Raw genomic sequence first — 22,134 nt, 5'->3', positions numbered from 1 at the left:
GCCGGGGCAGCCCTGCACCCGGTCCCCCGGCACCAAGCACACCCGCTGGATGGGGCTGGACACACGGTCTGGGGCAGAGACGTTCCCCTCCCCGCTGGGCGTGATGCTGGTAAAAGGCGGGGGTCACAGCTGGGCAGAGCACCGCAAGGGGCATGCAACGCGTCCCCGGGACCAGGAACTGGCAGCGCGCCCACCCGACCCCTGCCATGGGCAAACCTCCCCACCCAGGACAAACATGGCCAAGCAGGGGGCTGTGGCCCGCGAGGGCCGAGCTAGCACCGCTCAGACCCCGGCCTGGCGCCCCACGGCTGCAAGAAACCAGCCCCCTAACAAACCTGGGCCGGCCTGGGACTGGACGAGCCCCACGTGGGCCCGGCCCAGCCCAGCTGTGAACTGGACGGGGGAGGGGGAGGGGGGGGAGAGCGGGAAAAAGTCAACTTTGGGGGCGGGGCACCGCCTGGCCACGCCCTCTGGGGCGGGTTCCATCCCCGGCATGCCTCGCGCGGAACGGCCTGGTGCCGCAATGCATGCTGGGCGCTGTAGTCCCGAGTACGTGGAGGGCGATGCTGCGGCTGGGGCTGGCTCGCGTGGGCCGCTCGCTCTGCCCGCGGCCCCCCGCCCCCCTGCGCCCCGCGGCCCCGCCCCCCTGCACGCGGGCAGGCCCCGGCCCGGCCGACGGGTGCGTGGGGGGGGTGTCCCTGGCCCAGGGGGGGTGTCCCTGGCCCGGGGGGGTGCGGGGGGGTGTCCCTGGCCCAGGGGGTGTCCCTGGCCCGGGGGGGGTGTCCCTGGCCCAGGGGGGGTGTCCCAGGCCCGGAGGGGTGTGGGGGTGTCCCTGGCCCGGGGGGGGGTGTCCCTGGCCCGGGGGGGTGTGGAGGGGTGTCCCTGGCCCGGGGGGGGTGTCCCAGGCCCGGAGGGGTGTGGAGGGGTGTCCCTGGCCCGGGGGGGTGTCCCAGGCCCTGGCCCGGGGGGGGTGTCCCAGGCCCGGGGGAGTGTGTGGGGGTGTCCCTGGCCCAGGGGGGGTGTCCCAGGCCCGGAGGGGTGTGGGGGGTGTCCCTGGCCCGGGGGGGGGTGTCCCTGGCCCGGGGGGGGGTGTCCCTGGCCCGGGGGGGTGCGGGGGGGTGTCCCTGGCCCGGGGGGGGGGGGGTGTCCCTGGCCCGGGAGGGTGCGGGGGGTTTCCCTGGCCCGGGGGGGGTGTCCCTGGCCCGGGAGGGTGCGGGGGGGTGTCCCTGGCCCGGGGGGGGGTGTACTTGGCCCGGGAGGGTGTGTGGGGGTGTCCCTGGCCCAGGGGGGGTGTCCCTGGCCCGGAGGGGTGTGGGGGGGTGTCCCTGGCCCAGGGGGGGTGTCCCTGGCCCAGGGGGGGTGTCCCAGGCCCGGAGGGGTGTGGGGGGTGTCCCTGGCCCAGGGGGGGTGTCCCTGGCCCAGGGGGGGTGTCCCTGGCCCGGGAGGGTGCGGGGGGGTGTCCCTGGCCCGGGGGGGTGTCCCTGGCCCAGGAGGGTGCGGGGGGTGTCCCTGGCCCAGGGGGGGTGTCCCTGGCCCAGGGGGGGTGTCCCAGGCCCGGAGGGGTGTGGAGGGGTGTCCCTGGCCCAGGGGGGGTGTCCCAGGCCCGGGGGGGTGTGGGGGGGTGTCCCTGGCCCAGGGGGGATGTCCCAGGCCCGGAGGGGTGTGGGGGTGTCCCTGGCCCAGGGGGGTTGTCCCTGGCCCGGAGAGGTGCGGGGGGGTGTCCCTGGCCCAGGGGGGGTGTCCCAGGCCCGGAGGGGTGTGTGGGGGTGTCCCTGGCCCAGGGGGGGTGTCCCAGGCCCGGAGGGGTGTGGGGGGTGTCCCTGGCCCGGAGAGGTGCGGGGGGGTGTCCCTGGCCCGGAGCGGTGCGGGGGGGTGTCCCTGGCCCGGAGCGGTGTGGGGGGGTGTCCCAGGCCCGGAGGGGTGTGTGGGGGTGTCCCTGGCCCGGGGGGGTGTCCCAGGCCCGGAGGGGTGTGTGGGGGTGTCCCTGGCCCAGGGGGGGTGTCCCTGGCCCGGAGGGGTGCGGGGGGGTGTCCCTGGCCCGGAGCGGTGTGGAGGGGTGTCCCTGGCCCAGGGGGGGTGTCCCAGGCCCGGAGGGGTGCGGGGGGGTGTCCCTGGCCCGGAGCGGTGTGGAGGGGTGTCCCTGGCCCAGGGGGGGTGTCCCAGGCCCGGAGGGGTGCGTGGGGGTGTCCCAGGCCCAGGGGAGTGCGGGGGGGGTCCCTGGCACGGGGGGAGGCGCCCTGGACGCGGGGAGCACGGGCCCGGCCTAGCCAGACTCACACCGTGCCTTGCTGGCCCTTCTTGCCCAGCTGGCTGTGCTCTCCGCCGGCCCCTCGCCACCGGCACCAAGCAGCCGGGGGGGCGCAGCCCCACGTGGTGGATCTGCGCAGCGACACGGTGACCAGGCCCAGCCCGGAGATGAGACAGGCCATGGCCCAGGCCGAGGTGGGGGATGACGACTACGGGGAGGACCCGACGGTCAATGGTGAGGCCTGGGAGCAGCCTTGTGGTGTGTGAGCCACGGCAGCCCGTGGGACCTGCCCACGCCTGGTCACAGACAGGCCGCGCTGCCCTGGGGCTGGGGCACCCCTCGGAGCCAGAGAGCGCAGGTTGCCCTAGCTCCACGGCACTGCAGCCTTGGCCCTTCTCCCGCAGACACCCCGGCCCAGCCCCGAAGCCGGGGGTGGGCAGGCCGCTCGGCAGGGGCTGGCTGGGAGAACCTGCGGGGCTCGTCCATAGCACAGCAGCGAGGCACGTGGCTACTGACGGCCGCGGGCAGGGAAGTGTGTCTGCTCCAGCCCAGCCCTCCCCGTGCGGGTCACAAGCGGGGCAAGAAAGCGGCAGCGGCTGTGGGGGTCCCAAGCCACACAGGGCGGAGGAGCCGGGGGAGGGCAGGTGTGTAGCCCAAAGGGGCGGGGCATCAGCTTCCAGGAACAGGTCCCGATGGGTCTGTGAACTCGGGCTTCCCTCCCCCACACTCCAGTGGGCGGGGGCTGCCTCTGCAGGGGCTTCCTGGGGCATTTTCAAAGCCTGTTCCGGAGCAGACCAACCCCCTGCCCCACCCTTCTGCAGGATCCCGAGCCTGGAGCGAATCGCCCACAAGTGCACAGGGGCCATGCACTGGGGCTCGGCCCAGCGGGAGGGCTCCAGGGCAGCAGGGACCCTCCCGCTCCGTGCCCTGTTCCCGCCCCCCACCGAGCACAGCGAGGCTGTGAGCTGCCCCACGTAGGGTGGGAGGCTGGCCCTTGTGCTAAGGCCTCTCCCTCACGCGCAGACCTGTGACTCTTCCCACGCAGAGCTGCAGCGCGTGGCCGCCCAGCTCCTAGGAATGGAGGAGGCTTTGTTTGTGCCAACATCGACCATGGCAAACCTCATCTCCGGTGAGCCGGGGGTGGGCAGGCCGCTCGGCAGGGGCTGGCTGGGAGAACCATAGCACAGCAGCGAGGCACGTGGCTACTGACGGCCGCGGGCAGGGAAGTGTGTCTGCTCCAGCCCAGCCTGGCCCAGCAGGGGGCACTGTGGGGTGCAGGAGCAGTGATGGGGGAGTCCCTGGCTACTCCAGCTTGGCCCAGCAGGGGGCGCTGTGGGGAGGCAGGAGTGGTGGTGGGGGAGTCCCTGGCTACAGCAGGGGGTGGTGTGCGGGGGGGGGGGGAGAAGCAGTGATGGGGGAGTCCCTGGCTACAGCAGGGGGTGGTGTGGGGGGGGACAGAAGCAGTGATGGGGGAGTACCTGACTACAGCAGGGGGTGCTGAGCGGGGGGGGGGGGGGGAGAAGCAGTGATGGGGGAGTCCCTGGCTACAGCAGGGGGTGGTGTGGGGGGGGACAGAAGCAGTGATGGGGGAGTCCCTGACTACAGCAGGGGGTGCTGAGCGGGGGGACGGAAGCAGTGATGGGGGAGACCCTGGCTACAGCACGGGGTGGTGTGGGGGGGTGGAAGCAGTGATGGGGGAGTCCCTGGCTACAGCAGGGGGTGGGGGGGGGCGGAAGCTGTGATGGGGAGTCCCTGGCTACAGCAGGGGGTGCTGAGCGGGGGGGGGGCGGAAGCTGTGATGGGGAGTCCCTGGCTACAGCAGGGGGTGCTGAGCGGGGGGGGGGGGCGGAAGCTGTGATGGGGAGTCCCTGGCTACAGCAGGGGGCGCTGAGCGGGGGGGTCGGAAACAGTGATGGGGAGTCCCTGGCTACAGCAGGGGGCGCTGAGCGGGGGGGTCGGAAGCAGCGATGGGGAGTCCCTGGCTACAGCAGGGGGCGCTGAGCGGGGGGGTCGGAAGCAGTGATGGGGAGTCCCTGGCTACAGCAGGGGGCGCTGAGCGGGGGGGTCGGAAGCAGTGATGGGGAGTCCCTGGCTACAGCAGGGGGTGCTGAGCGGGGGGGTCGGAAGCAGCGATGGGGAGTCCCTGGCTACAGCAGGGGGCGCTGAGCGGGGGGGTCGGAAGCAGTGATGGGGAGTCCCTGGCTACAGCAGGGGGTGCTGAGCGGGGGGGGCGGAAGCAGTGATGGGGAGTCCCTGGCTACAGCAGGGGGTGCTGAGCGGGGGGACAGAAGCAGTGATGGGGAGTCCCTGGCTACAGCAGGGGGCGCTGAGCGGGGGGTGGCGAAAGCAGTGATGGGGAGTCCCTGGCTACAGCAGGGGGTGGTGTGTGGGGGGGGGGTGGAAGCAGTGATGGGGAGTCCCTGGCTACAGCAGGGGGCGCTGAGCGGGGGGGGGCGGAAGCAGTGATGGGGAGTCCCTGGCTACAGCAGGGGGCGCTGAGCGGGGGGGGAGGAAGCAGTGATGGGGAGTCCCTGGCTACAGCAGGGGGTGTTGAGCGGGGGGGGAGGAAGCAGTGATGGGGAGTCCCTGGCTACAGCAGGGGGCGCTGAGCGGGGGGGGAGGAAGCAGTGATGGGGAGTCCCTGGCTACAGCAGGGGGCGCTGAGCGGGGGGGGAGGAAGCAGTGATGGGGAGTCCCTGGCTACAGCAGGGGGCGCTGAGCGGGGGGGGGGGGGGCGGAAGCAGTGATGGGGAGTCCCTGGCTACAGCAGGGGGCGCTGAGCGGGGGGGTGGAAGCAGTGATGGGGAGTCCCTGGCTACAGCAGGGGGTGCTGAGCGGGGGGTCGAAAGCAGTGATGGGGAGTCCCTGGCTACAGCAGGGGGTGTTGAGCGGGGGGGGGTGGAAGCAGTGATGGGGAGTCCCTGGCTACAGCAGGGGGTGTTGAGCGGGGGGGGCGGAAGCAGTGATGGGGAGTCCCTGGCTACAGCAGGGGGTGTTGAGCGGGGGGTTGGAAGCAGTGATGGGGAGTCCCTGGCTACAGCAGGGGGCGCTGAGCGGGGGGGTCGGAAGCAGTGATGGGGAGTCCCTGGCTACAGCAGGGGGTGTTGAGCGGGGGGGCGGAAGCAGTGATGGGGAGTCCCTGGCTACAGCAGGGGGTGTTGAGCGGGGGGTTGGAAGCAGTGATGGGGAGTCCCTGGCTACAGCAGGGGGTGCTGAGCGGGGGGGGGAGGAAGCAGTGATGGGGGCGTCTCTGGCTACAGCAGGGGGCGCTGAGCGGGGGGGGTGGAAGCAGTGATGGGGAGTCCCTGGCTACAGCAGGGGGTGCTGAGCGGGGGGGGCGGAAGCAGTGATGGGGAGTCCCTGGCTACAGCAGGGGGTGTTGAGCGGGGGGGCGGAAGCAGTGATGGGGAGTCCCTGGCTACAGCAGGGGGTGTTGAGCGGGGGGTTGGAAGCAGTGATGGGGAGTCCCTGGCTACAGCAGGGGGCGCTGAGCGGGGGGGGGGGGCGGAAGCAGTGATGGGGAGTCCCTGGCTACAGCAGGGGGTGTTGAGCGGGGGGTTGGAAGCAGTGATGGGGAGTCCCTGGCTACAGCAGGGGGTGCTGAGCGGGGGGGGGAGGAAGCAGTGATGGGGAGTCCCTGGCTACAGCAGGGGGTGTTGAGCGGGGGGGCGGAAGCAGTGATGGGGCGTCTCTGGCTACAGCAGGGGGCGCTGAGCGGGGGGGTGGAAGCAGTGATGGGGAGTCCCTGGCTACAGCAGGGGGTGCTGAGCGGGGGGGGCGGAAGCAGTGATGGGGAGTCCCTGGCTACAGCAGGGGGTGTTGAGCGGGGGGGGAGGAAGCAGTGATGGGGAGTCCCTGGCTACAGCAGGGGGTGCTGAGCGGGGGGTTGGAAGCAGTGATGGGGAGTCCCTGGCTACAGCAGGGGGTGTTGAGCGGGGGGGGAGGAAGCAGTGATGGGGAGTCCCTGGCTACAGCAGGGGGTGCTGAGCGGGGGGTCGGAAGCAGTGATGGGGAGTCCCTGGCTACAGCAGGGGGTGTTGAGCGGGGGGGTCGGAAGCAGTGATGGGGAGTCCCTGGCTACAGCAGGGGGCGCTGAGCGGGGGGTGGAAGCAGTGATGGGGAGTCCCTGGCTACAGCAGGGGGCGCTGAGCGGGGGGGGGGCGGAAGCAGTGATGGGGAGTCCCTGGCTACAGCAGGGGGTGTTGAGCGGGGGGTTGGAAGCAGTGATGGGGAGTCCCTGGCTACAGCAGGGGGCGCTGAGCGGGGGGGTCGGAAGCAGTGATGGGGAGTCCCTGGCTACAGCAGGGGGTGTTGAGCGGGGGGGCGGAAGCAGTGATGGGGAGTCCCTGGCTACAGCAGGGGGCGCTGAGCGGGGGGGTCGGAAGCAGTGATGGGGAGTCCCTGGCTACAGCAGGGGGCGCTGAGCGGGGGGGGGGGGCGGAAGCAGTGATGGGGAGTCCCTGGCTACAGCAGGGGGTGTTGAGCGGGGGGGGGTGGAAGCAGTGATGGGGAGTCCCTGGCTACAGCAGGGGGCGCTGAGCGGGGGGGGCGGAAGCAGTGATGGGGAGTCCCTGGCTACAGCAGGGGGTGCTGAGCGGGGGGGGGGGGGCGGAAGCAGTGATGGGGAGTCCCTGGCTACAGCAGGGGGCGCTGAGCGGGGGGGTCGGAAGCAGCGATGGGGAGTCCCTGGCTACAGCAGGGGGCGCTGAGTGGGGGGGGGTGGAAGCAGTGATGGGGAGTCCCTGGCTACAGCAGGGGGCGCTGAGCGGGGGGGTCGGAAGCAGTGATGGGGAGTCCCTGGCTACAGCAGGGGGTGTTGAGCGGGGGGGCGGAAGCAGTGATGGGGAGTCCCTGGCTACAGCAGGGGGCGCTGAGCGGGGGGGGGCGGAAGCAGTGATGGGGGCGTCTCTGGCTACAGCAGGGGGTGCTGAGCGGGGGGGGGCGGAAGCAGTGATGGGGGCGTCTCTGGCTACAGCAGGGGGCGCTGAGCGGGGGGTTGGAAGCAGTGATGGGGAGTCCCTGGCTACAGCAGGGGGCGCTGAGCGGGGGGTTGGAAGCAGTGATGGGGAGTCCCTGGCTACAGCAGGGGGCGCTGAGTGGGGGGGGGCGGAAGCAGTGATGGGGAGTCCCTGGCTACAGCAGGGGGCGCTGAGCGGGGGGGGGCGGAAGCAGTGATGGGGAGTCCCTGGCTACAGCAGGGGGCGCTGAGCGGGGGGGGCGGAAGCAGTGATGGGGGCGTCTCTGGCTACAGCAGGGGGCGCTGAGTGGGGGGGGGCGGAAGCAGTGATGGGGAGTCCCTGGCTACAGCAGGGGGCGCTGAGCGGGGGGGGGCGGAAGCAGTGATGGGGAGTCCCTGGCTACAGCAGGGGGCGCTGAGCGGGGGGGGGCGGAAGCAGTGATGGGGGCGTCTCTGGCTACTCCAGCCCAGCCTAGCCCAGCAGGGGCACTGTGGGGGGAAGAGATCCCAGCTAATACCACCCCAGCCTGTGGGGGGGGGGGGGTGTTCTGGATCAGGGCAACACCAGTGGTTCAGGGGCAGCTGGGCTGTTTCAGGCGGTTCTGTGACGGTGGGGGGGGCAGTTCCTGGCTCTGGGGGCTCAGTCAGGGTCTGGCTTTTGTGGCAGCTGTTCCCAGGAGACAGGCAGGCACATGGCACAGCTTGCGACTCCCCCTCCAGGCTGCTCTGTGTCCAGGGCCTCCCCTTCCCCCGCCTGCCCCGCCTCACTGCCGCCCTCTCTTGTGCAGTGATGTGCCATTGCCAGCGCCGGGGGGCGCAGCTGTTCGTCGGGAGGGAGGCCCATCTGCATGTCTTCGAGCAGGGAGGGGCTGCGCAGGTACGCGGCGCTTGGCTCCCTCCCCGGGGCAGCGTTGGCTGGGCAGGTGGTGATCCCGACTGGGGAGAGTTGCCCGGACCCTGCTGGGGCGGCGGGAAGGGGCCGGGAACGCACCAGCAGCAGCCCCTGCCTCCCCAGCGGGGGGTGGTTCCACACGCTGCCGTGTCTGGCGTGAGCAGGGGCGGAGTGGGGCCACAACCCCAGGAACGAATCCCCGTGTGGCTGCTGCCCCGGACAGGCGGGTGCGCGGCCAGCAGCCCTGCCCTGCGCTGAGCTCGGGAGCTGCCCGTTGCTCTACCGTGGAGGGGCAGGGGTCCCTGGGGGGGGGGGGAGCAGCACGGGCCGGAGTTCTCGGCAGCTCACGGCAGGTTGGTGAATCCTGGTCACTGCTGCCCCCGTGGCCACGCTCAGCACAGCCTTGGGGACAAATTCCCTGGGAGGCTTTGCCCAGGAACTCGGCCCCTGGGCCGCAGGCCTTCCCCAAGGCTCGGGCTGTCTTGGCTTGTGAAAGGGGCTCGGGCGCAGCCCCGCCCTGGGGAGACACTCGGCGGCACCAGGCCATGGCAGAGCCGGCAGGGACCCTGGCTTGTGGATTGGGCAGGGAGCCATGGTCAGAGGTTTGCCCCCAGGCCGGAGCAGGGCTCCCCACAATCACCGTGTGTCCCGGGCGCAGGTAGCCGGGGTCCATTCCCAGGTGCTGCAGGACCTGCCAGATGGCACCTTGGACCTCGACGAGCTGGAGGCTGCAATCCGCGCAGGCCACGGCAGCCGGTACCACCCTCGCTCGGCGCTCGTCTGCCTGGAGAACACCCACAGCTCCGCAGGAGGCCGGGTGCTCCCCCTGGCCTACCTCAGGGAGGTGCGTCTCAGGCCACAGGGACCCGAGGGTGCTGTTCCCAGGGATGCCTGTCCCACTGCCTGCCTGCTGGGCCTGTTCTCGCCTGGCCTCCGCCCCGCCCATCACCGGCCCCCAGGCGCCATCCGGGGCTACTGGTCTGGCAGTTCAAGAGCCAACTGCTGCTCTGCCTGCCAGCTGCCCTCGGTGCCCCACATCACAGGGCTCGCTGGCCGGGGGGGCAGCCCCACAGGCAGGGCCCTGCCTGAGCCCGAGTGGCTGAGTTGGGTGGGACTGGACAGCAGCCTGCCGTGGACCCCGGGGTCCAGCACACCAGCCTCTGGCAGCTCTGGGGCTTCCCCTCCAGCTGCCCCACCCCCCACGTTTCTCCTCCGCAGGTGCACCTGCTGGCCGAGCGCTACGGGCTGCGTGTGCACATGGACGGGGCGCGGCTGCTGAACGCGGCTGTGGCGCAGGCCGTGTCCCCGGCTCAGATCGCCCAGCACTGCGACTCCGTCTCCCTCTGCTTCTCCAAGGTGTGTCCGGAGACGGTTCCTGTGGGGCAGCAGCAGCCCGTGGCGGTGGCTCTGACTCCCTCTCTTGGCAGCGCAGGGGCTGGGTGCGCCGGCCGGGGCGCTGGTCGCCGGGAGCCGCGGGTTCGTGGCGGAGGCATGGCGCGTGCGGAAGCTCCTCGGCGGAGGGATGCGCCAGGCGGGGGTGCTGGCGGCGGCTGCACGTGTGGGCCTGGAGCGCATGGAGGAGACGCTGCAGAGAGACCATGACAACGCCCGCAGCTTTGCCCAAGGTGCCTGCAGGGGCCCTGTGCCCGTGGGGGGCCAGCGCTGCAGGGTCGGGAGGCAGCGGGACCCCGCTGGGCGGCAGCACTGGGGCTGAGCTCAGGGATAAGCCCCGTGTCCTGGCCCCTCCTCGGCCCTCGAGTGCCCAGAGCTCGGCCTGCGGCCTTGGTCTCCCTGGGCAGGGCCCATCCAGCTTGGAGCTCCCGGGGGGTCAGAAGGGAAACTTGGTGCCTTCCCACCTGCAAGGGTAGAGCCTGGCCCCCTGGGAGCCGCGTTCCCAGGAGCCCCCTGTGCCATGGCGCTGGGCAGTCAGCGCCTAAGGGCCCGTGTCCTCCCCAGGCGTCCGGGAGCTCGACTCGCCCATCTGCTGCGTGGAGCCCCGGGCCGTGGAGACCAATATGGTGCTGGTGACGGTGGCTGCGCCCTGGCTGCACCCCGCGGAGCTGTGTGAGCGCCTGCAGGCCGTGAGCGAGGAGGAGGTGGCCGCGACGGGAAGCGCTGTCAGCGTGCGGCTCTTCCCCTGGGCAGCCCGCTCCCTGCGGGCCGTCTGGCACTGCGACGTCTCCGCACGGGACACCCAGCTGGCCGCCGCCAAGCTGCGGTTCGTGGCCGAGCAGTGCAGGCGGGAGCGCAGCGCCGGGCCCTAGGGTCGGCTGGGGGCGGGCGGGAGTGCAGCGCTGGGGCCGGCTGGGGGTGGGCGGGAGCGTGATGCCGGGGGCGGGCGGGAGCGCGGCGCTGGGGCCGGCTGGGGGCGGGCGGGAGCGGCCGGGAGCGCGGTGCTGGTGCCGGCTGGGGGCAGGCGGGAGCGTGATGCTGGGGGCGGGCGGGAGCGTGATGCCGGGGGCGGGCGGGAGTGTGATGCCGGGGCCGGCCGGGGGCGGGCGGGAGCCTCACAGGGGAGCCCGGCCCTTTGTGTGCTGGCTGGCCGAGGCCGGGCAGGCATCTCCCTCACAGCCTCGGGCTCACCTGGGAAGCGTGGGGCCGCCGGGCCCCTGGCAGCGGGTGTCGCACGGCCTGTGCGGTGCGTTACCCTGCCCAGCGGCCCACTTGTGCCAGGCTGCCCGAGCCACCGGCTCACCCGGCCCAGCTGGAGCTCCTCCCTGTGCCTCCAGAGCCCCGGGGACGCAGCGGCCCCCAGAGGCTCAGCGCGTGGCCCCTCTGCCAGGGCTGCCAGGTGTCCGGCCAGTCGGGCACTGGAGCTCTGTGCCCAGGGAACAAGCGGAGCCGGGGGTGCTGCCCGTGCTGTCAATCAGAGGATGTCGCTTGTGATGGAATGTCAAGTGTGTCCGGTATTTTTGTTGAAATCTGGCAACCCCCCCCCCTCTTCCCACAATGCCCCTGGGCAATCCGGGCTGACCCGGCCCCGGGTGCAGCAGGCTGTGGGGTGAGCGCTGCGCTCCAGCTCTGGGATTTCTGGGCTCCCGCCACACCCAGGGGATGGGGGAGCAGCTGCCCGGAGCTGGCTCTGGGGTCTTGCCCAGATGCAGGGCTGGAGGGGCCGCCGCAGCCTTTGCTGGCCCAGCAGGTTTGCACCAGTTTGGTGCTGGAGCCAACAGCCAAGTCCCCTCAGGGTCCTCCAGGCACCGAGTCCCTGCCCCCCTCCTGGCACCTGTGGCCCCGGGGCTGCCCTGGGCTGTGGGCAGAGCCTGTGGGGCGGGGCCGGCCGGCTGAGCGCTCCCCTGGGGGCCGGCATGGAGTCCCTGGCTGAACGCTCCCTTCCCTGTGGGCACTGGGAGAGGCTGCGCGTCCCTACAGCTCAGCGAGGAACCTGGGCTGTTGGCTGGGTCCCTGCGGGGCCCAGCTCGGCTCCCCCCAGTTCTCTCTGCACGCGGGTGAGGCCAGGCAGGGCTCCCTGGGGGCTCTGTCCGTGGGGCTGCCCGGGGCTCGGGGCCAGTGGCTGGGCGGAGGGAAGCGTGAGGGGACCAGACCAGAGGGGGTGCAGGGGCCTGTGAACCCCTCCCCCGAGAGGCCTGGGCTCTGCAACCAGCCCTTCCACCCTCTGGCCGGAGACAAGCGCCCACTTGGGCCCCAGGCCTTTGGCCTTGCTGCTGCCCCGCTGGGGCGGGTGGCTCCAACCACAGACAAGTGCTGGCTGTGGAATCCCTTTATTGCGGGGGGCAGGGGCGCAGAGCAGAGTGGGGCTGGCGGGGGGGGGGCAGGGCAGTGGATGCTCTCGCAGCCCCAGCAGCAGGGGGCTGAGGCAGGCTGGGCCCATGGAGGCTGCAGGCACAAAGGGCTCAGGCCAGGGCTGGTGGCCCCTTGGCCCTGCTTCCTTCCCCCTGCTGGGCTTCCCTGCTCTGCTCCTGCCCCAGCCCCAGCCCCAGTGCCTGGCTGCTGCCCCGGGCTCCTCCTTGTCCCCATCTCCCTGCTGCCTCCGGGTGGGAAGGGGCAGGCGCCCGGCATTTCCGTTGGCTCGGGGCGCCGGCTGCCCAGCCCAGCCCTGCGTAGGAAGCCAGGCTGCCCAGTACCCGGCAGCAGGGGCCGTGGCGCCACGAGAGCCCCCGGGGATGGCGGGTGGCATGCGGGGGGCCCTGCCCACGGCCCTGCGGCTCACGTGGCCACGGCGCGGGCGGCTGGCTGCGGGCCCAGGCGCCGGGCAGCGAGCAGGAGCAGGGAGCCGGCCAGCACCTCTGTGCTGCAGGAGAGCCAGGCCAGCGCCATGGCCCAGCCAAAGCGGATGTGGACGTGCTCCCAGGGCGGCCGGTCGTACGTGCGGACGGTCTCGGCGAAGGCGGCCCCTGAGTAGCGGATGTAGGTGCAGATCCCCGCCAGCGTCAGCAGGCCTGCGGGGCAGAGTGGGCAGGGCTGAGCATGCGGCCGGCGGCTCCGAGTCCTTCGCCAGGCCTGAGCCCCGCTGCCTCCCATGGGGTGGGGACCTACCGGCTGCCCGTGGTTCCCCCCAGCCCCCGGGCCCTGCTGGCAGCACATCCAGAGCAACAGCTGCCAGGCTCAGACCCTCTAGCCCCAGGGCCCATGGCCTCCGCACTGCTGAGAATGGGGCCCGGCCAAGGGGGCTGCAGCCCAGACGCCACCGCCGAGGGTTGGTTGCCTGGTGGTGAGAGATGGAGCAAGCGCCGTGCGGCTGGGGCGCAAAGAGCCAGTGCTGCAGAGAGGCTGGCCAGGCACGGGGCCGGGTGGCTGCTTTCCTCCGGCCCGGGAGGGGGACAAAGCACAGAGCCCCCTTCCCGTGGCACCAGGGAGCCAGTCGCTCGTGGCTCTTCTCTGGCCACGAAGACTCCTCAGTCACCCCCCACCAGGGGAGGGGGAGGGTCCAGCCCCCCGAGGGGCCGTTTCCTAGCAGACTGGCAGCTTTACCGGGGCTCCCTGCCCTGGGCTCGGGTCGGGTCCCCGGAGAGCTCGGGGCAGCCAGGCCCAGGGAGAGCCGCAAACACGCAGGCTGGTGCCCGCCACCGCTCGCTGCGCAGCCCAGGTTGGGCGCCTGGCGCTTCGCTCCCTCCAAGCTAGGCCGCTGGATCCCGTCCTTGGCCACGCGCGGCCGCAAGGGGCAGACTGGCCAGCCGAGAGCAGGCTGCTGGGGAGGGTGAAGAGTCCAGCCCTGCCAAGGGGGCGAGCAGGCTCCCCCGGCCTGTAGTGCCGGCCCCCTTCGGCTGCCCCCACATGTGCCTGTCCCCCTAGCAGGGAAAGGGGGCCCAGCCCCCAACTCCTCCCCCCCGTCAGCAGAGCGCCCCCTGCCCCACCCGCTGTGACTCAGACGCAAGGAGTGGCCGAGGGACAACTCAAGTCACAGGAAGAAATATGGGCTTAATTTACAGGCTGGACGGCGGCCAGAGAGGGGGCAGGGCTGGGCAGCTCCTGGCTCGTCCCCGAGCACAGACAGGAGGGGCTGCAGCTCGTAGACCTTGGGGAAACAGCCAGCCCTGCCCCCACGGGGCCTGCGCTCTCCTGAACTCCCACCGGGCACTGGCCCCGTTTGTGCAGCGCCTAGCGCCAAGGGGGCACGGCCACAACAGCAACATGCCCCCTCCCTCGCCCCACGTGGGCTGGGAACAGCTGGCACCCCTTTCCCTGGGTCAGTGGCAGTCCCTGGTGGCCTGTACTGGGAGGGGTCCGTAGCTCTGGGCTCAGGGAGCCCCGCACTGCACTTCCCTCCCCAGCCCGACACCCTGAGCAGCTGGAAGGAAAGGGCCCCGAGCCACCAGGAAGTCCAGGGCGCTGCCCGCCCCCGTCGGCCTAGCCTGAGCCAGTGACTGGGCCCTGCTGGTGACACCCCATGAATAGCGTGTCCCAGCGGGAGGTGGCCTGGAATCCCGGGGCTGGCTCAGCAGCAGGGCCCCAGGGAGAGCCGGGCCCCGTCCGCCACGTCCGCCCACAGGCACTCACCTCCCAGCAGCAGGGCCCCAGGGAGAGCCGGGCCCCGTACGCCACGTCCGCCCACAGGCACTCACCTCCCAGCAGCAGGGCCCCAGGGAGAGCCGGGCCCCGTACCCCACGTCCGCCCACAGGCACTCACCTCCCAGCAGCAGGGCCCCAGGGAGAGCCGGGCCCCGTACCCCACGTCCGCCCACAGGCACTCACCTCCCAGCAGCAGGGCCCCAGGGAGAGCCGGGCCCCGTACGCCACGTCCACCCACAGGCACTCACCTCCCAGCAGCAGGTAGCAGCCGGTGAGGAGCAGCAGCTGGCAGTTCTGTGCCAAGGAGCTGACCACGCCGCACATCCAGCCAAGCACGAGCAGGATGAGGCTGAGGGGCAGCATGACCACGAAGGCCCGGTGCATGCCTGGCAGGGCACAGCAACATGGCCTCAGGCGGCCGCGGGGACGTGGGCCCGGCCCTGCTCCGCGCCTGCCAGGAAAGATGAGCCTGCAGCAGGCGCTGGCCCCCGGCAGAGCCCCCTCCCCCAGCAATGCAGGGACCCCCCCCAAGTGCAGGGGTCCTGAGCAGAGGGGCACAGGGGGCTCCCCTCCCTGCTACAAGCAAGCCCCAGACTGGTCCCCCCGGGGCCCAGGGAGACTCACAGATGAGGTGCTGCAGGGCCGTGGGCACCTCCTGGCTCTCACTCCCAAACGGGTCGATCAATGGGATGCAGCCGTTCCCCCCTGGGAAGGAGAGGAGAGAACAGCCCAGCTGCCTGGGTGATGCTGAGAGCTGGCTGCTCTGCAGCTCCTTCCACCAGAGCCGCCCCCCCCTTGCTGGTGGCTGTTAACCCTTCCTTGCAGGGGGTGACAAGGTTATTTTACAAGGGCCACCGATTGGCCCCCCATAGGTCTGTGCTGCCTTCAGCGCTGGGCTCCTGGGAGCAGCAGCCGGAACGCTAGCTGGGCACCCAGCGCTGAAGGCAGCACCCGCCACCCGCAGTGCACAAGGAGGGGAGCCAGACCGCCCCACGCGCCCTGACTTGTGCTGCTGCCTGCGGAGCTGGGCACCAGAGAGCCGCTGCTAAGGCCCCAGCTCTGCAGGCAGCAGTGCAGAAAGAGAGGCCACCACGCAGCGTGCTGGTCCACCCTCCCTCTGCTCTGCTGCTGGTAGCTCTGCCTTCCAGCCGGACTCCCAGCACCCGCCAGCTGTGCAGAAAGAGAGGCCACCACGCAGCGTGCTGGTCCACCCTCCCCTCTGCTCTGCTGCTGGTAGCTCTGCCTTCCAGCCGGACTCCCAGCACCCGCCAGCTGTGCAGAAAGAGAGGCCACCACACAGCGTGCTGGTCCACCCTCCCCTCTGCTCTGCTGCTGGTAGTTCTGCCTTCCGGCTGGACTCCCAGCACCCACCAGCTGTGCAGAAAGAGAGGCCCCCACGCAGCGTGCTGGTCCACCCTCCCCTCTGCTCTGCTGCTGGTAGCTCTGCCTTCCAGCCGGACTCCCAGCACCCGCCAGCTGTGCAGAAAGAGAGGCCACCACACAGCGTGCTGGTCCACCCTCCCCTCTGCTCTGCTGCTGGTAGCTCTGCCTTCCAGCCGGACTCCCAGCACCCGCCAGCTGTGCAGAAAGAGAGGCCACCACGCAGCGTGCTGGTCCACCCTCCCCTCTGCTCTGCTGCTGGTAGCTCTGCCTTCCAGCCGGACTCCCAGCACCCGCCAGCTGTGCAGAAGCATGGACACAGCACTGCAAGCCGTCCCGCGCCGCCCTGAGTCCTCTGCGGGTCAGGACACGCCAGCGCCGCCGCTGTAAAACTCCGAAATCATGAACCGGGCAGGGGGTGGAGTCTCCAGCCCCGGAGTTTTGAAGTCCCGGCTGGACAAGCCCTGGCTGGGACGACTGAGTCGGGGTCGGTCCTGCTGTGGGCAGGGGCTGGACTTGAGGATTCCTGAGGTCTCTGCCGGCCCTGGGGTTCTATGAAATTTACCATTTTAAAAACCCCATGACCATGACATTGACCAAAATGGATGGCAACTTCGGTAGGGCCTGTGGAGCTTTCCTGACCCTCTGTCCTGCTTTTCTCTGGGAGCCCAGGGATGCTACGGCCCCAGCAGGGCAGGGTACAGCCCAGGGCAGGGCTGTGTTTGCTGGTGATGTCCTGAAGCAGGACTCTCCCCCTGCAGGTGCCCAGTGCCCTCCCTGTGGAAGGGGGAGGGGGCCCTGTCTGCCCCATGGCCTGGGTTCTGCTCCTGAAGCCACAGGCCTTGGCTGGGGCTGGGCAGAGCTGTGTGCACGGCCAGGAGACGGGGGCCCACCGGCTCCTAAGCAAGGCAAGTGTGGTTCCCCCCGCCAGCCACAGCTCCTGCAGGGGGGCTCAGTGCAAAGCTGGCACCTGCGAGTGGGGGGGGGGGGGTGAGTGTCCGGCTCCCTCCACGCTCCAGTGGCAGGCTGAGAAGCAGAAACTCCTGCTGCCTGGACGCTGCCGAACAGAGCGACTGGGGGCAGGAAACGCAGCACCGCAGGGACCGGCCGATGAACCCCCGTCCCCCCCCAGCCAGCCACCTAACAATCAGCCAGGGCCAGTCCCCCCTCCCCCTCCACAGGCCCATGGGAGCGAAGGGCCTGGGGGGCAGCGGGGCAGGCAGACTGACGAGCCTGGGGGGCAGGGAAAGGCTGCAGGTGCAGCCCCCTTCCAGGCCAACCGGGGACAGGCCCTGCAGGGCTACTGACCAGCAGACTGCGGGGGGGGGGGTGAGCCCCCTCCCCAGGGCCGGCTTCTAACAGCCCCACCCCAGCTAGCAGGGACCTAGCTCACGGGGGCGCTGCTTGGGCACGGCCCCGCCCCACACCCCCTGCCAGGCTGAGAGCCGGGCCTGACACGGGTCCCACCCAGCCCGGCTCAGTGGCGCTCAGCCCCGCCCCCGCCCCCGCCCCCGGACGTACGGACACCGGGGCGAGCCCTGAGCCTGGGGTCGCCGCAGGGAGGGGGCCGGGGCGGGTGCAGCCGAGGGGCCGGTCCAGCCGGCACGTGGCGAGGGGCGCTCGCTGCGCGCAGCGCGGGGTGGCCGGAGCGCACGGGCTGGGCGGGGCACAGGGCACTGCTCCGGGGAAGCTCACGGCCGGGCTGGCGCGGGGAGGGGGTGCCCAAGGGCCGGTACCTTCGCAGACCCGCCAGAGCCCGGAGTGGGAGCTGAGCGACTCCGGGTCCCGCGCCGGCTCCACCCGCACCAGGTACCAATGGTCCGAGCCGATGGCCACGGCCAGGAGCGCGAAGCTGAGCGCGCCGCAGAGCGCAGCGCCCAGGCACAGGGGTCCCGCGCCCCGCCCCATCGGGCCGAGCCCGTCGCTGCTGCCGCCTCTGCCCCGCGCGCTCTGGGGAGCCGGGTCCGTGCGCGCCCCGCCGGTGTCCGGGCGTCTCGGGCCGTGCGCGGCGGGGGGCGGGGCGGGGCGGGGCGGGCAGCCCGAGCCTGGCACTTCGCCCCCCGCCGCCGCTCCGCGCCCGGTGCCCGCCCATGGGAACCCCCGGCTGCCGGCCCCCGAGGTACGGCCTGGGGGGCGCAGCCCGGCCGCGGGGACAGCAGAGGCTCTGACCCGGCTCCCAGCCCCTCGGCGCCGCCAGCGGAACAGCCTTGAAGGGCAGGACGGAGAATCGAGGCCGGGGGCTGGGACAGAATAGACCCAGCCAGCCCCCTCCGGAGCAGGGAGCCTGAGGCAGGAACCCAGTTCCCCAGCCGGACTCCTTGGGATGGGGGTGCCCACAGGGTGCCCGGGGGGAGGTCGGGGCAGGGCTGGGTGCCCGGGGGGGTGCCAGGGGCAGGGCTGGGTGCCCGGGGGGGGGGGCCGGGGGGGGGGGCCAGGGGCAGGGCTGGGTGCCCGGGGGGGGGGGGGTGCCAGGGGCAGGGCTGGGTGCCCGGGGGGGGGTGCCAGGGGCAGGGCTGGGTGCCCGGGAGGGGGGTCAGGGCAGGACTGGGTGCCCGGGAGGGGGGGGTTAGGGGCAGGGCTGGGTGCCCGGGAGGGGTGGGGTCAGGGGCAGGGCTGGGTGCCCGAGAGGGGGGTCAGGGCAGGACTGGGTGCCCAGGAGGGGGGGTCAGGAGCAGGGCTGGGTGCCCGGGGGGCGCCAGGGGCAGGGCTGGGTGCCTGGGGGGGGTCAGGGGCAGGGCTGGGTGCCCAGGAGGGGGGGCGCCAGGGGCAGGGCTGGGTGCCCGGGGGGGGTCAGGGGCAGGGCTGGGTGCCCAGGAGGGGGGGTGCCAGGGGCAGGGCTGGGTGCCCAGGAGGGGGGTGCCAGGGGCAGGGCTGGGTGCCCAGGAGGGGGGGTGCCAGGGGCAGGGCTGGGTGCCCGGGGGGGGGGTCAGGGGCAGGGCTGGGTGCCCAGGAGGGGGGGAGCAGGGGCAGGGCTGGGTGCCCAGGAGGGGGGGGCAGGGCAGGGCTGGGTGCCCGGGGGGGGGCGCCAGTTGCCAGCCCAAGCGTTCAAAGCTCAGGCATAAGCCCCTCGCCCCCAGACCACAAGCGCGGCTCGTTCTCCAGCTCCCGGCTCACAGGACACTTGAGGGCCACGATTTAGAGCTTTTCTGCCCCCCCCCCCCCGCCCCCGAGATGGCAACTTACTGTTCTAAGGGAAGCTGAGACTCAGCCAGGCCCAGGACTCCAGGAGCGGGGGGGGAGGGGTCTCTGGAGCCGATGGCAGCACAGGGGCCTGGCGGGTACGACCCCCTGCAGCCATGTCTCAGCTGCCTAGGGGCACCCGGGGTGCGGCTCCAGGCTAGGGTGGGGATCCCTGGTATCACTTGCTTCGGGGCGCCAGGGTAGTGAATGGTCCTGAGGGGCGAGGAGTCCCCACAAGGGACAAGAGAAGAGGCGCTACGGGGCAGGGCTACGGGGCAGGGCTACGGGGCAGGGGCCGCCACGGCAGCAGGAGACACAGGGCGCTCCCTGGGGCTGCGTCCATAGCCTGGGCTGCGTTCTCTCTGGTTAGGGGCACATTCCTCATCTCCACTGGGGCTGTTACAGGTGCTGCAGCCATTCTAGAGAGACTAGCCCTGGGCTGCTGGGTTCCTGGGGGTGCAGTTGAGGGCTCGGTGCTGAGGGAGCAGTGGTGCAATGAGGCAATAATCCCAGAGAGGAGGGGCTGGCACATTCTGGTGTGGGCGCCGCTAATCCAGGAGAGCGATGGACGTGGCCAGTGCTGGCGTGGGCGCCGCTAATCCAGGGGAGCGATGGACGTGGCCAGTGCTGGCGTGGGCGCCGCTAATCCAGGGGAGCGATGGACGTGGCCAGTGCTGGCGTGGGCGCCGCTAATCCAGGGGAGCGATGGACGTGGCCAGTGCTGGCGTGGGCGCCGCTAATCCAGGGGAGCGATGGACGTGGCCAGTGCTGGCGTGGGCGCCGCTAATCCAGGGGAGCGATGGACGTGGCCAGTGCTGGCGTGGGCGCCGCTAATCCAGGGGAGCGATGGACGTGGCCAGTGCTGGCGTGGGCGCCGCTAATCCAGGGGAGCGATGGACGTGGCCAGTGCTGGCGTGGGCGCCGCTAATCCAGGGGAGCGATGGACGTGGCCAGTGCTGGCGTGGGCGCCGCTAATCCAGGGGAGCGATGGACGTGGCCAGTGCTGACGTGGTGCTGCAGGAAGCACAAAGTGCACTGTGCCCATGGCAGGGGCCTCGCCACACAACCTCCCTGATCCTGCCACGGCCCTTCAGCATCAGGGAATCAACCCCCAGGGCCAAACTGCCGGTGACTGTCAAGAAAGTGGGGGCACCAGAAGCTGTAGGTGGGACATGAACCAAACCAACAGCCGGCTCTGCAGGCACCCGCTGCCCACGCTGCCCGGAGCAGGCTCCAGCGTCCTGGGAACGAGTCCGACGTGCACCAGGCTGCACTTGGCTCCCCAGAGACGAGCCAGGCTGATGGAACGTTTAGCTTCTCAACAGAAGCACCAGGAGCTGGAGCAGGTGTGAACAGCCCCGTGGTCACCTATAGCAGGTGCAATAATCCCCTCTGGCCAGGTCATGGCACGTGGCAGCCACCCCCCACCCACATCCCATGGGGAGACAGTCTGTGATCCCAGCCTGGCCAGGGCCGTATGTAAGGGGATCCCCAGTGGCCACGTTCGTGCAGCCGGAGTCCCTCTTGCTGTGCTGCCCCGGCAGGCTGAGGGCTCTGCTCCGACCGAGCTCTTCTAGCTCAGCTGGCCGAGCGCCGGGCTCGCAGGGGAAGCAGCCCTTGATTTACGCAGTAATAGCGTCTCGCCTCCACGCCTGGATTTATCGCCGGCCGGGCCCCAGAGAGACGCTCGCGCCAAGGCAGCGGCTGTGATTTATCTCCGGCTTTTATTTCATATTCACAGGAGCTGGCGAGGGGCAGTCGTCCGGTGGAGCCAGACAGGCAGGTGGAGCCCCACTGGGCTGTCTGGCCACTGTGCTGAGCCAGGGATCTGCCCGGTGACCAGGGCGATGTGCCTGACGGACACAAGCTGCATCCCCGAGACCATCCCTAGCGGCCCCGCTCGGCGGCCCCGCTTGGCGGCCCCGCTCCGTTCCCACTGGCTGGACGGATCTGATTGGGGCCCAGGGAGGCAGAAAAGGGGCGGCAGTCCCGGCCACTGGGCCCTGCTGGACCGGGGCCCGCAGAGACGGACCGCCCGCCGGACCGGGGCCCGTAGAGACGGACCGCCCGCCGGACCGGGGCCCGTAGAGACGGACCGCCCGCCGGACCGGGGCCCGTAGAGACGGACCGCCCGCCGGACCGGGGCCCGTAGAGACGGACCGCCCGCCGGACCGGAGCCCGTAGAGACGGACCGCCCGCCGGACCGGAGCCCGTAGAGACGGACCGCCCGCCGGACCGGAGCCCGTAGAGACGGACCGCCCGCCGGACCGGAGCCCGTAGAGACGGACCGCCCGCCGGACCGGGGCCCGTAGAGACGGACCGCCCGCCGGACCGGGGCCCGTAGAGACGGACCGCCCGCCGGACCGGAGCCCGTAGAGACGGACCGCCCGCCGGACCGGAGCCCGTAGAGACGGACCGCCCGCCGGACCGGGGCCCGCAGAGACGGACCGCCCGCCGGACCGGAGCCCGTAGAGACGGACCGCCCGCCGGACCGGGGCCCGTAGAGACGGACCGCCCGCCGGACCGGGGCCCGTAGAGACGGACCGCCCGCCGGACCGGGGCCCGTAGAGACGGACCGCCCGCCGGACCGGGGCCCGTAGAGACGGACCGCCCGCCGGACCGGGGCCCGTAGAGACGGACCGTCCGCCGGACCGGGGCCCGTAGAGACGGACCGCCCGCCGGACCGGGGCCCGTAGAGACGGACCGCCCGCCGGACCGGGGCCCGTAGAGACGGACCGCCCGCCGGACCGGAGCCCGTAGAGACGGACCGCCCGCCGGACCGGAGCCCGTAGAGACGGACCGCCCGCCGGACCGGAGCCCGTAGAGACGGACCGCCCGCCGGACCGGAGCCCGTAGAGACGGACCGCCCGCCGGACCGGAGCCCGTAGAGACGGACCGCCCGCCGGACCGGAGCCCGTAGAGACGGACCGCCCGCCGGACCGGGGCCCGTAGAGACGGACCGCCCGCCGGACCGGAGCCCGTAGAGACGGACCGCCCGCCGGACCGGAGCCCGTAGAGACGGACCGCCCGCCGGACCGGAGCCCGCAGAGACGGACCGCCCGCCGGACCGGGGCCCGCAGAGACGGACCGCCCGCCGGACCGGGGCCCGTAGAGACGGACCGCCCGCCGGACCGGAGCCCGTAGAGACGGACCGCCCGCCGGACCGGAGCCCGTAGAGACGGACCGCCCGCCGGACCGGGGCCCGTAGAGACGGACCGCCCGCCGGACCGGGGCCCGTAGAGACGGACCGCCCGCCGGACCGGGGCCCGTAGAGACGGACCGCCCGCCGGACCGGGGCCCGTAGAGACGGACCGCCCGCCGGACCGGAGCCCGTAGAGACGGACCGCCCGCCGGACCGGAGCCCGTAGAGACGGACCGCCCGCCGGACCGGAGCCCGTAGAGACGGACCGCCCGCCGGACCTGAGCCCGTAGAGACGGACCGCCCGCCGGACCAGAGCCCGTAGAGACGGACCGCCCGCCGGACCGGGGCCCGTAGAGACGGACCGC

At 72.1% G+C, this 22,134-nt stretch overlaps 2 protein-coding genes across 6 annotated transcripts; one reads left to right on the top strand and one right to left on the bottom strand.

Annotated features, from left to right (window-relative positions):
- Nucleotides 1-523: 523 nt before the first annotated feature.
- LOC142819149 (uncharacterized) lies at nucleotides 524-10,988 on the top strand. Of its 5 annotated transcripts, none has more exons than XM_089771852.1 (8): nucleotides 524-679; nucleotides 2,307-2,482; nucleotides 3,294-3,377; nucleotides 7,994-8,082; nucleotides 8,756-8,941; nucleotides 9,316-9,453; nucleotides 9,525-9,722; nucleotides 10,054-10,265. In XM_089771852.1, exons 1-8 carry the CDS (start codon nucleotides 528-530, stop codon nucleotides 10,123-10,125), a joined length of 1,095 nt encoding a protein of 364 aa, XP_089627978.1. In that variant the 5' UTR covers nucleotides 524-527; the 3' UTR covers nucleotides 10,126-10,265. The 5 variants fall into 5 exon arrangements, with proteins under 5 accessions (XP_089627978.1, XP_089627976.1, XP_089627977.1 ...); XM_075904165.2 differs by having other exon boundaries at nucleotides 525-679; nucleotides 9,530-9,722; nucleotides 10,054-10,988; XM_089771850.1 differs by lacking the exon at nucleotides 7,994-8,082 and having other exon boundaries at nucleotides 10,054-10,988.
- Nucleotides 10,989-11,800: 812 nt separating this feature from the next.
- Nucleotides 11,801-17,762, bottom strand: TMEM235 (transmembrane protein 235). Its single transcript, XM_075904170.2, has 4 exons — nucleotides 17,184-17,762; nucleotides 14,692-14,772; nucleotides 14,316-14,453; nucleotides 11,801-12,497 (listed from the first exon to the last, which is right to left on the bottom strand). Exons 1-4 carry the CDS (start codon nucleotides 17,353-17,355, stop codon nucleotides 12,265-12,267), a joined length of 624 nt encoding a protein of 207 aa, XP_075760285.1. The 5' UTR covers nucleotides 17,356-17,762; the 3' UTR covers nucleotides 11,801-12,264.
- Between the last annotated feature and the right edge of the window lie 4,372 nt (nucleotides 17,763-22,134).

This window comes from Pelodiscus sinensis, chromosome 20, assembly GCF_052426305.1.
Source record: "Pelodiscus sinensis isolate ZL-2025 chromosome 20, ASM5242630v1, whole genome shotgun sequence".
Classification (NCBI taxonomy): domain Eukaryota; kingdom Metazoa; phylum Chordata; order Testudines; family Trionychidae; genus Pelodiscus; species Pelodiscus sinensis.
The sequence above is the reverse complement of the archived record's forward strand: the minus strand, read 5'-3'. Positions and strand labels throughout refer to the sequence as shown.

Bases quoted from the DNA above. Each gene is read 5' to 3' on its own strand.
- TMEM235 (XM_075904170.2), bottom strand. From the start codon at position 17,355: ATGGGGCGGGGCGCGGGACCCCTGTGCCTGGGCGCTGCGCTCTGCGGC. The intron at 14,773-17,183 runs GTACCGGCCCTT...TCTCCTTCCCAG, and splicing joins GCTCTGGCGGGTCTGCGAAG to GGGGGAACGGCTGCATCCCA. The intron at 12,498-14,315 runs GTGAGTGCCTGT...TCTGCCCCGCAG, and splicing joins CTGCTACCTGCTGCTGGGAG to GCCTGCTGACGCTGGCGGGG.
- LOC142819149 (XM_075904165.2), top strand. From the start codon at position 528: ATGCTGGGCGCTGTAGTCCCGAGTACGTGGAGGGCGATGCTGCGGCTG. The intron at 8,083-8,755 runs GTACGCGGCGCT...TCCCGGGCGCAG, and splicing joins AGCAGGGAGGGGCTGCGCAG to GTAGCCGGGGTCCATTCCCA. The intron at 9,454-9,529 runs GTGTGTCCGGAG...TTGGCAGCGCAG, and splicing joins TCTCCCTCTGCTTCTCCAAG to GGGCTGGGTGCGCCGGCCGG.